A 16,894-nucleotide genomic window follows, 5' to 3' on the forward strand; every position below is an offset into this window, starting at 1 on the left:
CAGGTCAGAATATCCTTCGACCATGAAAAACCTGAATGTTTACAAAAATGAATTTATATTTGACCTTTGTCAAGCAACCCTATTTTTTGTCATTGAGATTTTTTCCATTTATTTTGTGCTATTTTATGCCTGGAGTTAACCAGGAAGACTTGTGTTCCCATGAGGTTTAGTTTTTGTTACCCAGAGTTGCCTTTTTGCTTTATTTTGTATGATGTTCTGGGTCTGCTGCATGAATTTAATGTAGTTGACCTACCTGGGAATACTGGAAAGGCTGCTTGGCATGCCAATGTTCTACTGACAGAAACAGGAGAAAGAGCAACAACACAGGTGCAGCCAGCCATAAATGGTGTTCCTGGCATGGACGAGGGTTAAGGGCATAACAGCAGTGGTAATAGGTAGGCTTGCATGAAACTAGCAGAAAGCTGGACAGATTTCCACATAATTTGCATAATTTCCACAGTTTCCACATAAGAAGTTCTGCACATGCATCTGCTGCTTGCATGTTTTTTCATGAAATGTTTTGGGCAATTTGGTAATACCTTCAGCTATCAATAAAGGTCTGTTCACACCAATAATGATTTGTAGCAGTAAAATGAAAATAAATTGTTCACTTTTAAAAGTGACGAGCAATTATGGGCCATGCAACCTAATTTAGAACAGCTTAACATCATGCAAGTCAGCAGCAACACAATACAGCCACTCTACCAGTGTGTTGAATCTAAGGAGGTAGGCTAGATCATGTGCACTTTAAGTCAACATAAAAACAAAAAACTTACCGTTTTCATCCTTAATGTGTTCCTGATCTTATTGTGCATCCTTGGTGTGTTATTCCAAAGAAAAAATTCTTTCAAGTATTTCAGCAAAATGTATTAACTTTCCTCGTGAATTTGTCACATTTTGGTTTGCAACACCAAATTTTCTCAGTCCATTCAATTCCGATGGATGAAACTGAGTGCTATCCAACTTTTTGTTTATTCTGTAATATCCATCTTCAAATATATGTCACATTACTGAAGTAAAATGGGTTGTGAATGCGGTTTCATTTTAACTTTAAGTCCATTCTGCAGATTTTCCATCACAATCCGATCAGAAAATGTGCAAAGACATGAAAATTCTGTGTGGAACCTGTCATAGTGGTTAATATGAGATTTGAATATGATTTTTTTTTTTTTTTGAGCTCTCATTAGTCTTGATCTAATAAGGCAAGGCATTGGAAGAAATGCTTACTTTGGTTGAATTGCACCATACGGTATGAACTCAGTCTTCCTTAAGTTGCATGATGCTTCTGCTCTTATGAGTTTATTGGACTTTGCGTTTTCCACAATAATGAAGTTCTAATGAATTCTGGGACTTTGAGTATTTGGGGGTTTGAATGGCCTAAGGGGAGAATAATAGAGACATTAAAAAGGCATTGTTTCTGCAAGCAGAAACAATAATGTGTTTCCGCTCAAAAAGAGAGACTCGGCACCGAATACTAATGTACAGGCGCACACACATACATGTATTTCTGTATGCATACTGAATACTAAATTATATAATATATTCTACTTTTTCTGAAAGAGAGAACACATAAGTGATAAGTGACACATGTGGCAAAATATAAACCCTGCCTATATCTCTCATCTGTGTGTGTGTGTGTGTGCGTGCATTATAGTGGTATTTGATGGATGAGTGGTTGTTGTGATAAAGGGCTTTAGGAATGGAGAGATGTCAGGGTGGAGGTGTGTGTGAAGTGAGAAACGTTACGTTTTGATGGCTGAGAGTATGGTTAGGTGGATGATGGATGGTTAGAATAAACAAGTACAGTGTTCTGATGAAAGGAAGTTTTGGAAGAGCGGTGGAAGGGATGCAAGACCTGCTTCATGGCGGCATGTTCGGATGGAAAGATGTTAGAAATGAAAGAGCATTCTGATGCCTAAATGAAAAAAGAGAATTGATTTGAGGACAGGGAAATAAAGTTCTCTCAAAAGTGACAGGAGAGACAAGCGAACCTCTTTATTAAGACAACTTTCAGAGAACACTTTGACAAATACAGATTAATAAATGAAAAAGGACGAATAAAAGAAGCTCTTGTGACACCTATAGTTAAAGGAACGATAACTGGTATAATGCTCTTATGGCATGAGTAAAGACATTTAGATGCCTTTTGAATATAGTGGGCAACATTTAAATGCAATGAAAGGTTGTCTATCATATTTCAAAATGCTGCACTCGATTTCACACATTTTATTCTGGAGTTATAGTTTGGGAAAAGTTCACCTAGTAAATGCCTTCAACTTTGTCACAACAACACATTATCGAATGCCAATAAGAAACATTACTTACTCGGTATAAAGTATCCTCCTCCGCCGGCTCCAGCTGCGCTCGCGTTCGGTTTGTGAGGTAAACAAAGCTTTTTCCTCTCAGCGCATCTTCTGGGGGTAAATATAACTCTTTTTCCTCTCAGCGTGTTCTTCCAAAACTGAAAAGTATCCGAGATGAACGCGTTGCTGCTTTGTTTACGGTGGTGTGGGCGTTTACATGCTGCGTGGCTCGCGTGGAGATTTGTAATAACAATAGCGCGAGCAGCGCGTGGGCGTGACCTAATTAGAGATAATGAGACCAGACGGAAAAACTGGACATGTCCTTGGTTTCATACGGATTACTTTATCACAGAATATTTGTTTTCAGTAAGACTTACTTCATTTAACAGTAGACATGTCAAGCTTTCTATATATTTCTCATGTCTCTGTGTGAAGTATTTGCTGAGTTACAGTTCATTTTAGTGACGTGTTTCAAAAAGCAGTTCACGGAGACGGAGAAGACCCAGAGCACACCCTGTTTGTTTTCTTTATTCTTCAAAAGCACAAAGTTTAGTTTTTATTATGAGTGTATACAAATAAAAGTAGACCCCTTACAGATTCGAATGGTGTATTGCTCTTATCTGTACGATCAAAAATGGCAGAGTAATTCAAGCTCACCTATGCGATTAACGCCGACAGTTTATTCTAATGGCATAAGTGAGATTGTGTTAACGCACTATTAACGTGTTAACTTCGACAGCCTAAGCTATATTCTTACGAACATTGGACAGAAAATCTGAAAAAAGTCAGCAAAATCATTGACGATGTTGACTTTCATGAACAACTTATTGAGTCAAACATACTCAGAAAACAACGTCAAGTTTGACAGAGCATGCGTGACCTAGACAATCTTATTTCTGACATGAGAACCGTTGAGACATTAGGAGATGGAAATTCAGCGTCAGAATAAAATGTACGAGCGTTATGATTTTTGGACAGAAAATCTCTGCCCCTGTTTTATCCCGATTTATTAACAATTTATCATGTAGCAACGCATATGAGAATTTAACCCACACAAGATTTTTTTTATTGTTTTGCTACTGATAGAATTACATGGAAAAATTATATCTCTGTTTCCTTTGGAATCATAGTTTAACGTTCGTAACTGCTTGGACAGAAGGTGTAACAAACGTTAGTAAATGTTTCCATTGCATCGTGGTGGATTAAGGGAATTATACTTTCAGTGTTAGTAGTAGTATTTTGTAGAAGACACACCAAAATAAATGTTATGCGCCAAAATTCAGGATTTTATTAAAGGAAATGAAAGAAATGACTTAGGAAAATATCTTAAACAAAATAGTGAACTAAAAATAAAAAAAATTACAACAACTGGGTATTATTCAATCTATATTGTTCATTACACCCCTTATGGACCGAAACTGTGGAATCGCTCAACAATATATGGATAAATGGGTGCAACAATAGATGGATAAATGGATGGAACAACAGAAGGATGAATGGAACAATCGATGGAAAGATAGATGGATCCAGTGTTTCCCACAGGATTTTGTGAGACTTGTGGCGGCAGGTGACGGCACATTAATTTGCATATGTATGATGTCATTGCGTCAAGTTTGCGTTCAAACAAGTTTAGGCACTTAAAATCTGTTCTACTCTATAAACTGTCACATACTGTAATGCAACATAATTCAATACTGTAATACATACTACATGTTAACCAGGAGTCACTCTCACTTTACTCCTTAAATCCTGATTTATAATCGTGAAAACATCTAATAAAATCAACATACATCTACACTAAAGAGCGACTATGCAGTGGTTTTGGATACATTACTTTTTTGTCACATGCAGTGCACTGCCTGCGTCTGAGTAACAAACTTTGACCATATTAACAGACGAATTATGTTCATTTAAAAGTCCAAACAGTAAGCTACAGGTCCTTGGAAATGCTGTTTTATACTCATTTATTGATGAGACGGCTGTGGTACGGCTATATGAATGCACTGCTTCTCTGCCGCTCACTGCACAGAACAGACGCAGAAAGAGGCGATACTGTCCCGGGAGAGTCAGACCTCGCGCTCGCGGGGCAGTACTGTCAGCCTCATCTAACTGAACGATAGTTAAGGTTTATCTAAAAAAAGTCGCTAAGTTTGTCAGTATGTATGTTTTATGGAAAAAAGCCATTAAATATAGTGCTAAAGTCACGCTCGTGTGTGTGTGTGTGTGAGACGCGGGAGCTGATGACAGGGGGCGGTGGATATTTGTGGCGGTCAATGTGGATATTGTGGCGGACCGCCACAAATAAAACAATGAAAGGGAAACCCTGATGCATAGATGGATAAAACAATATATGGATGGGTGGATAGCTGGATAGACAAAAAGAGACAGACAGATAGGGCGCTTGAACAGAATGTATTACCTGTGTTCTTCTTGTGACATAACCAATTCAATTGTTTTTTTAAATTGAAAGGGAGCTAATTCTTCAAAGTTGAATTTTGCACAACCCTGTGGAAAGTACTTGTCTTACTATAGTTTAACAGTTATTCATTACCTGAAGCTAACAGCTCATACTGTAGACATTGGACATGTTCCTTTGTGATGCTCTGCCAGGCTTGTTCTGTTGCCACCTTCGGTGCCTCCTTGTTTGCTGTCATTCTGATATCAAAAACACACAGTTGGATTCAGATTAAACAATTGTTTTAAACATTTTTTTTTGTTTGTTTGAGCCTGAACGCTCATAGGGTGCCTAAGCAGAGTTATAGTCAAGCTGCCAAATAGAGTCCCATCCAATGATTTTTAAGGCATTCGAGTGGATAAGAGCCAACAGTTGAATCACCAACAATGACAAATTGGAGAGAACCAGTAGTACCCATATACCATTGATCCTTGGGACATTATTTACAGATGAAATTGTGTGGTTTGGGTACTGTAAGGATCTTTCTTGCTGCACATTTTTCCTTTCTGTCAGTCTGTCCAGGTCTGCCGTTATCTAATTTAACTCTGTTTTGCTATCTTAACTGGCTCATTATCTCCTACTCCTGAGGTTTCATCATTTGTTATAGCCCCTCAGTGCAAGAGTAATTTTATGATACTAAAATTTTCCATCGCTGCCTTCAGCGAGTCTTAGAGGCAGGAATCAGAAAGAATCCCAAGACACAATATTATTATAGTGTAGTTGGGTCATGATACAATGCACATTGAAAAATTATTTTGAAATCTTTTGTTTTTGTGCGGTGTAATCTAACTATTAGATAAAATGTGATTATATATTTTTTTGTATTGAATGCATCAAGACTTTTAAACAAGATCACCAAATTGCATGTGTTGTATAGGACTCGTTTTTCCTCTGTACTGCCAAAATTAGTGTACACATGATTTCAGTGTAGATGGGCATTTTAATTTTTTCTTTGATATGTTGCGTAATAGTGTAACATAATTATATAGCCTATACCAGACAAAAGTTTGGATACACCTTATTCAATGGTTTTTCTTTATTTTTCTGTATTGTTTTCAATATTGTATACTAATATTGAATACATTGAAATTATGACAGAACAAATATGGAATTTCTTAATCAACAAAAATGTGTTAACCCAGAATATGTTTTACATTTTCAATTCTTCAAAGTAGCCACCTTTTGCTTTGATAACAGCTTTGCACACTCTTGGCATTCTCTCATGTCAGTCTCATGATCTTGAAGGAGTTCCCAGAGATGTTGAGTACTTGGCTGCTTTCCCTTCGGGTGATTGTGGAGGCCAGGTCATCTGATGCAGCACTCCATCATTCTCCTTCTTGGACATATAGCTCTCACATAACCTAGAGGTGCATTTGGGGTCATTGTCCTGTTGGAAAACAAATGATGGCCCCACTAAGTGCAAACCAAATGGGATGGCATATCACCGCAAAATGCTGTGGTAGCCATGCTTGTTAAGTCACATGGATTATTTTATTGATGTCCTTCATCAAAAATGTCATAATCTGTGTTCGGAAGATGAATGAAAGGTCTTACGGGTTTGAGGGTGAGTAATAAATGAAAGAATTTTCATTTTTGGGTAAACTATCACAATAACTCTTGACAAGGCATTCCGTGAATTGGAAACTATTCCAGGTGACTTCCTCGTGAATCTGTTGAGAGAATGCCATGAATGTGCCAAGCTGTCATTAAAGCTAAATGCAGCTTTGGACAATCTAAAATATAAAACATATTCTGGGTTGTTAATGTACAATGTTAAAAATAATAAAACAATTTTAGAAAGAAAGAAAAACTACTAAAGAAGGTGTGTCCAAACTTTTGACTGGTTTTGTATATGTAATACCTAGTTCACACTGCACGATTTTCAAAGTCGTCGGATCACCATTGTTTTCACACTGCATGACTTTTCAATGGCGAGAATCACAACTCCGACAACTCTGTCGTTGTCGACAACCAAACGCACGCGAGAAGTGATAAGGAAATAACGGAAGATCACGCTGATATTGTGGTCTGCAACTTGAACTTCCCACTGCCCTGTATCTTACTCTTTCATTGGCTGTAGATCATTGGCAATGTTTTTCAGTCAGAACTCATTTCACACAGCAATCGAATTTGAATAGACTTTGAATCTCAGATCACGTCTTGTCACTCATGTGAACAAGCACCAATTTGCCTGATTTCGGGCATTTGTCTGTGATTTTGTGAAATCTGTCGGCAAGTGTAAATCGGGGCTGAAATCGTGCAGTGTGAACTCGTCATAAGCACCACACCATCTGAACAGACAAAATGGAAATGCAACTAATTCAGATACTTGGGTTAGTGTACATGATTCAAAATCATGGCACTATTGTTCTCAGTGGGTTTCTTGCAGTGGTAGAGGTGAAGAGGAAATATTTGTTGGCAAGCTTCCAGGTCGGTGGCTGTAGCACAAGTGGCAAGGTCAAGGGTTGTCAGTCGGCACCATGTACAAGAAATCATGTTCAAGTCTGGTTTTCTATTACTATCACAGATGCTATCAACAGAACAGTACACTTGATTGCAAAAGCTTCATGTACCTCTGTGTACCTGGACTTTGCAAGGGTTAGTTTCTGACTGATGGATCCCTTAGCTCTAAGTTGAAGCCTGGGGCTCACGGGAACTGGCTGGATGGTGTTGGCTGTCAGCGTACAAAAGGTGATCCTTTCTGAGAGTCCTTTCTTGATCTGATCTGAGAGGTCAATGGTGGAACAACACCCAATGGCGATGGCAGAGACAGGTCATCTAGCAGAATGCCTGAGGTACCACTTTCATGCCAAGGAAGAAGTACTGTCCAAATCGCTCCTATCCTTCATGACTGTGCTCTTCAGTGATCATCAGAGCAGGGGATGCTAAAGGGTTGAACATGCTCAACCAAAAAAGGCAAGTTCTGTTGTTGGCTCTAACTTAGAGATAATTGGCGGAGTACTGTCTAAATGAATAAACATCATGGACTGTCTTTTAAATTATCTATCTCCAAAATCATGCCAGCTGAAATGAGTAGGTCATTCCTGACTACAGCTGTAATAGCTATGTTCTATTGTAACATATTTTAGAATGTGATGTAATGGCAAAACTGAATTGTCAGCAGCCAGAAACAAGTGGAAACATGGCTTGTTTTTTCAAGGATTCTTTTGTGAATAGAAACATAAATGACAACATTTATTTGAAGTAGAAATCTTTTGTAACATGTCTTTAAATGTCATTATTAAATGTCTTTTAATTGACCGTTATTCAGCAAATATGCTTTTAATTAATAAAAAGTTCATTTATTTTCAAAAAATAACAAAAATAAAAATACTAAACCCAAACTATTGTAGAATGGTCGTGTAAGTGACACAAAATGGAGGATGGCATTTGTATGCATTAATATTAAAATTCTGGCAGCTATTGATAAGTCTATAATTATTTTCATGTTATGCGTCTATAATTATTTTTACACGGATACATTATATTTACGTTCCATACTATTTTTTTCTGAAAAATAAAGTCAATCATTCACTACAAGTGAATTTGAGCATCACAAAATTATAATGTAAAGAATGAAAATGGAGATTTTTTTGAGATTTGCTCATTTTACATTTAACAGGGTTATTAAATGATCATTTCTTTCAAAGGTTTGGTTTGCCTTTGTCATCGTGAAACACTCATTCTAAATGTAAAAATAATGAACATGTACAATTAAATATCCAATACCAATAATCTGAAACATTTCTAATATTGGCTTATTACTAACATGCTACTGATAGTTTTACTAAAATATTGAGAAGCAAGTCAACCCTGAAATTGCACAACCTCCATCATTCTCCTGGTCCAGAAGTACTAGGGGTGGATGCTAGTCTCTCTTCCTGTCCTGAGGTCCTTTTTTATTTAATTTTTTTTATAGCTGTTTTTGTTTTTCCCCGCGAGTGTCAGTCACATAGTTGTTCAAACCCTGGCCAGTCTCTGCTGAGTAATAGCAGAACAGGGAGCTTTTTCTCTACTTCTCCCGCTTTGATGAAGTAAGAACAGCAGGCATTTTCCACCAAAAAATGGGATTGCTTTGGGACATATAGAATACATTCAGAAAGATTTATTCCAAATGTCTTTAGTGCCAGAGTAGCTCATTACTCTCTAATGTGTTTAAGCGTCTGTATTTAAAAAAAATATGACCGTAGGACAGCAAACTCCCAAGCGTTGTATTCTGAATCATAATGCTAACAACCATCATAAACAAATCAAATAATCTTTGATAAACCGTATTTTGGAAAGACAAATATGAATGAGCATTTTAGCCTTTTTTTTTTTTTTTTTTTTATAGGGCTAATCAGTATGTGTGGATGGTAAGCATCACTAAGTATGTGTGGATAATCAGGATAATCTCTGGAGTGATTGATGTGAGTTTTCCTTCTATTTTTAAATTTGCATGATATTCCAAAGCTGGAAAACAAAAAGTAAAACAAAGCATAAAAAATTAAAATTAGGAAGTGTTGCAATGATTATACTGTATATATTCATACTGGCAATCAAAAAAATGTTTTCATTAAGCAATATTCATATGCAGCATTATCAAGAAAATGGCAGCTCCAAGGTCAGGATGTGTGGACAAATGGGTGACAAGATTGAAGAAGTGCTTTAATGGAAGGATATTTCTGCGCTCCAACCCTCATATCCTCTCTGATTAAAGCAATTTCCCGGCACACATATCTTTTGTGTGTTTGTTTGTGTGTGCATCTACCTGCAAACCTCCAGCTCTGCAGCTAAATCCTAACCCTCTTCACATGCTTATCAACCTCCTGCCAAACTGGAAAACCTCTCAGCACCTCAAGTACCAAAAAAATAAATAAATGATGTGTGAGTCCGTATGATTAATTTTCGAAACCTGGTCTAAGAGCGGGTTTTTTTGATTAGACGCACTGTATGTGTGTGCACATGTACATGGCTATATACGTACAGTACATGCACCTTGGCTTATATCCGTTTACACCTGAGATTTGTGTGGGCCTTAGTGTGTATGTGTGAGTGCGCCCGAGCTGTGTGCATACCTCTAATCCAGTTTCATCCTAGAGCCTCTTAAACGCTGAAGTGCTGCATTCACAGTGCAAAAGAGACCATCCAAAACATTGAGTGCAGCCACTACATTTGCATTGATTTATTAACTCCTCAGTGTATCTGGGACACAGTTTTAATGTCTCCTGAATTGTTTGTGTGATATATTTTTAGAACGTGACATAACTGGTTTGTGTGAAGTTTGGTGCTCGCTCAGTTTTGGATCAGTGGAGATGTATTGCTTTGTGACTCAGTTACGAGCTGAAGATTCAATTTTCTCAGTAGGTTCGGTTACAGTGAAGTACAGTTTGAAGAGCATACATTTACCTCATGTAAATTCAATTGCCTTTGGCCTCTTTATTTTATTCTGTTCAAAGTACGGTGCTAATCCTCGGCGAATACCTCCTCCTTACCTGTTTATTTGCGTATCACTGTTTGCTTAAGCTCAGTATTTTAAATCTGTCACAGCACCGTGGTGGACAGATCAGCGTCTGTGTGTTTGCACAGCGCGTGAACCATGATATTCATAAGCTCCATTGTCGCTCGTTTATGTGTTTGTGTATTCTGAGATATCAAGCTGTCACCGCACAAGGATGCAGTCATTATTCTTAACTCAGTCAGTGACTCCAGTGTGACAGGGCGCAGCAATTTCTGTCTTTCTCCCCTCTCCTGTATTCAACGGCTCACTGTCTGCTCCTGATGCCTGCCCTTCTCTCTTTTGCTCGTTCCTGTTCCCTCTATAGACCTTTTCACACTTTCACGTTCGCAAAGCTGAAGGCTTCAGTAGTAGGGTAAAGGAACTTCTGCTTTATCAGTGGCAGTGAGAAACAGCCTTTCCACCGTTTTCAAATATTTCTCAGGGGTGACGAAACAAAATGATTTCATGTTCTACGGCTGGATAAAAGCAGTTATTTTATGGTTTAAAGCAGGAGTACCTAAAGTAACACACTTAGAAATCTATGAATATCATTGCATTAGACACAAAATATCAAAGTACACTACCATTTCTTATGTTTACCAAGGCTGGATTTCTTGATGAAAAATACAGTAAAAACTGTAATGTTATGAAATATTATTACAATTTAAACAACAGTTTTCTATTTTAAAATATTTTAAAATGCAATTTATTCCTTTTAATTGCAAAACTGTTATCAATGTTGAAAGCGGTTGTGCTACTTAATATTTTTGTGGAATTGGTTTTTGGATTGAATAGTAAAACAATCGCATTTATTTGCAATAGAGATGTTTTGTACTATTATAAAATGTTTTACTGTCACATTTGATTAGTTTAAATCATCCTTGCAGAATTGATTACTTTCAACAACAAAACAAAAATATCTTACTGACCTCATATATTGTTTTATTATTAAGGTTCTTAGGATTTTGCTTCAAAGTGTGAGTGTGCTTTTTTGCAATGTTATTCATATATGTTAAATATGGCTTACAGTAAGTGTCTCGATGCATTTTGAGGCTACTGAGGCCATGTGTGAACAGCAGTTCAAAAAGTTGTTGTTTTTTTATTAAAGAAATACAAAAATTGTAAATTATGATTATAAATAAGACTACATATAGCACATTAAACAACATTAGAGAAACAGGGGCATGCATCACAAAAAAAGCATACATTTATGAGTAAAAATTGGACACAGGGAACAATAATATTGCATGGAGAGAACAATGATGTTTACAGTCCTTTCATACACTTTTTATTCCGTATACATTCAAAGGACATTTAAAAAAATTGTTTGGATAAAGGCATATTTCTAGCCCCAGCCAAATGAGCTTGAATGCATAATGACCAAATGTATACAACAAGATAGACTGCAGATGTGATTTTGGATTTGGATGCAATGTACATAATAGCAAAGATGGAAACATTGCTGTGTTTGCAACTACATTTACGTTTGAAGTACAAAGGAAAATAATGTGCTGCAACAGCATCAGTGAAACGTTAGAAGTAACATTTAGTTTTAAAAACATCTCTTCAGACTTGAGTTGGCTGCATGGAATCCTCTGAGAGTCACCTGAATAGTGTACAACTCATCGTTTTTCTTCATGGACTGTAACACTGTCTGAGAATCACCTCGCTATTTATTTCTTCAGATACTGTTGTACATTTAAAATGGAAGCTAACACTAGCAGAAAGGTACCATGTCAAGCTAAGGAGACGGTTTAAAATGTTGAGGTTTTATTGTTCCAGTTCAGCTAAGATACTTTAGTTGATTTATCAGAACTGAAGACTGTCCATTGGCAAGAATGCAGGTGGAAGTACAATAACCCAACTATCAGAGTCGGATGTGACAACACACGGTTTGTATTTCCCCGCATTTCTTTATCTAACTTTCCTTTTTTGTCTTCACTCCTACTCATGTTTCCCTTTCTCCTTTTCTCTTCCACCACCTGTTCTTTCTGGCTCTCCCTCCCTCTTGCGCTCTCTCTCTCTCTCTCTCTCTTTTTTTTCTAGGATGCCAGTTCTTCGTTTTTCCAGTTCGGGGCCTCCCTCCAGCAGGAAGCGCTGTTGATGCTTGCTATAATGGAGGAGTACGACTGGCACGTCTTCTCGGTGGTCACCACCAAGTTCCCAGGTTTCCAGGAGTTCATTGCCACCGTCCGCGTCACCGTGGACCACAGCTTCATTCGTTGGGACCTTCAGAGCGTAGTGACGCTAGACGGCGTCGGCGAACCGGAGGACCGAGCCCATGTGCAGCTTAAACGTATCCAGTCGCCCGTCATCCTCCTCTACTGCTCCAAAGACGAAGCGGCGTTGGTTATGGAGGAAGCCCGTTCGCTAGGGCTCACTGGGGCTGGCTTTGTGTGGATTGTTCCTAGTCTGACGACAGGAAATCTTGAACAAACCCCGGAAGCCTTTCCGACGGGGATGATATCTGTGGCGTACGATGAATGGGATTATCCCCTGGAGACGCGTGTGCAGGACGCTGTGGGAATTATCAGTTCTGCAGCCGCTACCATGTTCAGAGAGGAAGGCCGGATACCTGATGGAACGGCTAGCTGCTACGGCCAATCAGAGAAGCCAGAGGTGCCGCCAAGTGCTCTGCGCAGGTAAGCACAGATTGCTTACGGTTGCATGCTTGAAAATCTGTTTGCATAATGAAATGGACAAACATACACAAATACAGGACTAACCAGAGGTAAATGCTTTCATATGTACTGTGCAATGGTAGTTATACTTTGAAAAAGAGAGATTACTTCAACGTTAACATGATAAAACACAATCTTTTTCAAATTCTGTAATCTCAACATACTTATGTAGATGCTTCATGCTGTGTCTTTTGGCTCGCCTTTCTGTACTACAGCTTGGCCACCTACTACTTTGGGCAAGCAGTTCCTTTTACAAGCCTCAAACTCACTGGCTAACAGTACTCTTTCTTGTAACTCAATCCAGCAAAGTGGCTAACATGGGTTTCCAGAGTACATTATTCCGCTCTGCAATAGAAATGAGAATAGTACTTTTGACAAATGTGTCAAAATGATCTTCACTACATTAGTGGACTAAAAAAAAGCTGTTTTATTGTATGTAAGTGACCCTTTCATTGTAGCTGTCATGTTGAGATAACTTTGAATGAGTTATAAAGACAAACTTCCAGAGAACAATTTTTCAATTTATGCACCGGTCAGTCTGTTATCTGGATGCTTTTTAGAGCTTTTGGGGCCAGAAGAGAGGCTAAAGCCATCATATTGGTTGTTTTTGAAGACAAATCAGGACAGGCAACACACCAAGGGGTCAAGGTTTGGCTGGTTAGCATGGTCCAGTTAGCACCTGATTGACTTGTAAACAATTGTGTCCGGAACTGTGTGGCTGCGAGCGAAGATGGCAGCATTTAAATTGCGTACTTCCAAGAAGACCGAGCAACTGGCATTGAAACGAATGGTAACAGACAGCTTTCTCCAGGCATTACAGACCTCCACGCGCTACGAGACACAAACTCAGCACCCTTCGCAAGGCACAAATTCATGCACATGCTAACCCATAGTAAGTCCATTCTTGACAAGATGTCAGTAAACAATGTGGAGGAAGGTCTTGCAATTTTGCAAAGAATGGGGAAAAAAAGCCAAACAATGTGGCCGAGACAGTGGATGAGCAGACGTGGGCAGTAGCTAGCTGCCATTTCAATGTTTTTTATGTTGTTTTTGGCATCCCACTGCCTCACCCTCCTTTTACACATTTTCCCCTGGAAATCTCATTGGCGGTTTGACATTGCTGCTCAGAGACACACAAATGCACATTTTTTTGATGGTTCGGCTAGATTTCAAACAAGTTTGCGAGTGTGTCACAAGTGCATGTAGTATATGTAGTATCCATGAAGATTTGGGGCTTAGAGCATAAAAGTGTGACAAGCAAGTCCTTGTAGTGTGTGCTGAACTGAAGAGCCAGCAAAACATAAAGGTCAATAAAAAAAACATCAGAATTCTTTAAAGTATTTAAATGGAAAAAATGCTAATAATCTGTCTTTAATCTAAAATGAAAGATGAAATTTTGTTATTGACCAAATACTTATTTTCCACCATAATTTGCAAAAAAATTCTTTAAAAATCCTACAATGTGATTTTCTGGATTTTTTTTTTTCTCATTTTGTCTCTCATAGTTGAGGTATACCTATGATGAAAATTACAGGCCTCTCTCATCATTTTAAGTGGGAGAACTTGCACAATTGGTGGCTGACTAAATACTTTTTTGCCCCACTGTATATCGATACATGAATTTCAGTACATCGGTATATACTGAATATGTTTTGAGTATTTTAAACTTGCAGTGACTTGCTGAATGTGTTTAAGTAAAAATTAAGTAAAAGAAAATGAAATTGATTTATTTATGTTGAAATTGTTGATTTGTTCTATTTGGACAAACTGTATTTATTTTATTTGTGCAAATGTCTTGAATTTAATTTGAAAAACTCTGTGCAGATACCCTTTATCTACTGTTGCTTAAATTATTATCCTTGGCTTTTAGGTCTCTAAATATTTTTTTTTCCTAGGTCTCCGCTTACTAAGCACTGACAAACAAGGAGTTTTTTCAGGCAACACATTTTCTTGCTCCATTTGAGAGGTGCTGGATATTTAAAGAAGCACAAAGATTGCTATTTTGGATCCCATTTAATTCCTCCTGCCCAATTCCTTTTATATCTCAGTGATTGGATTGGTTTTCAGTTCCGTTCTGAGCTGCGAGGGCAAACTTGTGATGTCTACATCGGCCAGGAAGACGTCGGTATCGCACACGGTAGTCGGAAGCAAAATCTACTGTTAGTTTAGATTGCGAAGGCACTTGCTGTGGCTGTTTTTTCAGAATGCACAGTTATCAGGAGTTGCCATGGGTTACCATCAGTAGCTGTTTGCAGCGTTGGTATCCGTCTGCTCCGAGTAGGTGTTCCTTTTGATCTCTCCCTCGTTGCTAAGGCTGTCTGTATCTGGGACACTGCAGACTCTTCAATGTGGGAACATTTTGTATGACGCCACCATCCACAGAGCTAGAATTAACCTTCGAAATGCCTCCAAGAAAGATGGATAGATGTGTTGTGATACTTGTAATAGCAAAGTACACAAATATAGTACAGTGTGAGCAGCGGAATTTATGTAACACAGAATGATCATAAAAGAGAATTATGGTGCTGTAATCAGAAACGTTGGTGTGATGTTTGGTAAGATGTCAGTGAAAGTTGGAGATTATCTTAAGGCTGTCATACATATACATATAGACACAAACCAAAAATACTGCATCTGAGTAGCAGGTGTAGTTCTGGCTTTTGTCCTTCTGGCTACCCAGAGGCTAAACCCCGTTTCTGACAAATGTACTGTATGTGTTGTCTTAATTAAGTCTGTTTCTCCCCTCCCGCACACACACATATGTATACATACAGCTGTCCTCGAACGATAACTCCAGCAATTAGTCCCTATATTACAAACTGTCATATATTGTTAGAAGAAATATGCTGATCTAGACGCTTTGGTCAATACAGATTTATTCTGAAATTACAGTGCATTTAATCAATATAACATAAGCAAGTAAGTGTTGTTGTTCTGAATATCTGATCATATCATACATTATAAAAGTTTGTTTCAGTTTGATTGGTGAAGCAGCATTTTAACTTTTTACTTTGTATCACTCACAAGCTTATCTGTGTTTGCGCTTTCCAGACAGACTGTCTGTGCATTAGTAGTAACAGTAAAAAGTTATATTTTTCAAAAACATTGATTCATTCTCTTTACGAGTGAATCATTGAATCATTCATTCAAGCAATTTGTTTCAAAACACTGATTCATCTAGCAATGAAGCAAGTGGCAGTTTTTATATGTGAATTATTGAATCTTTCTCTGAATCAATTACAAAAAACAAAACAAAAAAAGAATAATTCTCTGTATTGAATAAAAAATGAAGCACCTCTATTGTGTTGCTTGGACTAGGGTTGTCATGATACCAACATTTCAACATTAGAAGGAAAAAACTAATTTATTAATGCATTTTTATACTGTATGTACAAAATTATTAGTGAATATCAGTAGTGTTGAAGCTCTATTTTAATAATAATTTTAGTTATTTTTAAAACAAGTTATTTTATATATATTGTTAATTTTCTAATAAACGGTAAAACTGGAATTATGTAACATTTTAAGTGCAATATTTTTGTTCATATTGTTGTTATTGGCCATATTTTCCAAATCTAATATTGGTCGACCTCTTCCCATTATTATTACATGATCTGAAGATCCCCGTTTTTGTGAGGGTTATGCATTTTTGAATGTGATTAATTAGATTTAACTATAGCAATTTAGTTTACTTTTTTTAAAATATTTGACATAGTCCATATATGTATACAGACAGTTGCATCACAACTCTTTTTGTTGTTGCCATTTGTTGTTCTTTAGATCAATCGGATATGGGCTCATATGTGACCCTTGATGACAAAACCAGTCTTAAGTGTCAATTTTTCGAAATTGAGATTTATACATCATCTGAAAGCTGAATAAATAAGCTTTCCATTGATGTATGGTTTGTTAGGACAAAATAGGACAATATTTGGCTGAGATGCAACTATTTGAAAATCTGGAATCTGAGGGTGAA

The 16,894-nt window shown here is 37.5% G+C and overlaps 1 protein-coding gene across 3 annotated transcripts in view; it reads left to right on the top strand.

Annotated features, from left to right (window-relative positions):
* Nucleotides 1–16,894, top strand: part of grin2ab (glutamate receptor, ionotropic, N-methyl D-aspartate 2A, b) — a 97,978-nt gene that overhangs the window by 62,371 nt on the left and 18,713 nt on the right. For all 3 annotated transcript variants that reach the window (XR_009273054.1, XM_058788749.1, XM_058788758.1), the window contains exon 4: nt 12,284–12,879. Coding sequence is in view for 2 of the 3 variants with exons in the window: in XM_058788749.1 (XP_058644732.1) it covers nt 12,284–12,879 (596 nt within the window). In the remaining variant the exon portion in view is untranslated. The remainder of the gene's footprint in view (nt 1–12,283; nt 12,880–16,894) is intronic.

Source organism: Onychostoma macrolepis, chromosome 01 (genome assembly GCF_012432095.1).
Source record: "Onychostoma macrolepis isolate SWU-2019 chromosome 01, ASM1243209v1, whole genome shotgun sequence".
NCBI classification, from domain to species: domain Eukaryota; kingdom Metazoa; phylum Chordata; class Actinopteri; order Cypriniformes; family Cyprinidae; genus Onychostoma; species Onychostoma macrolepis.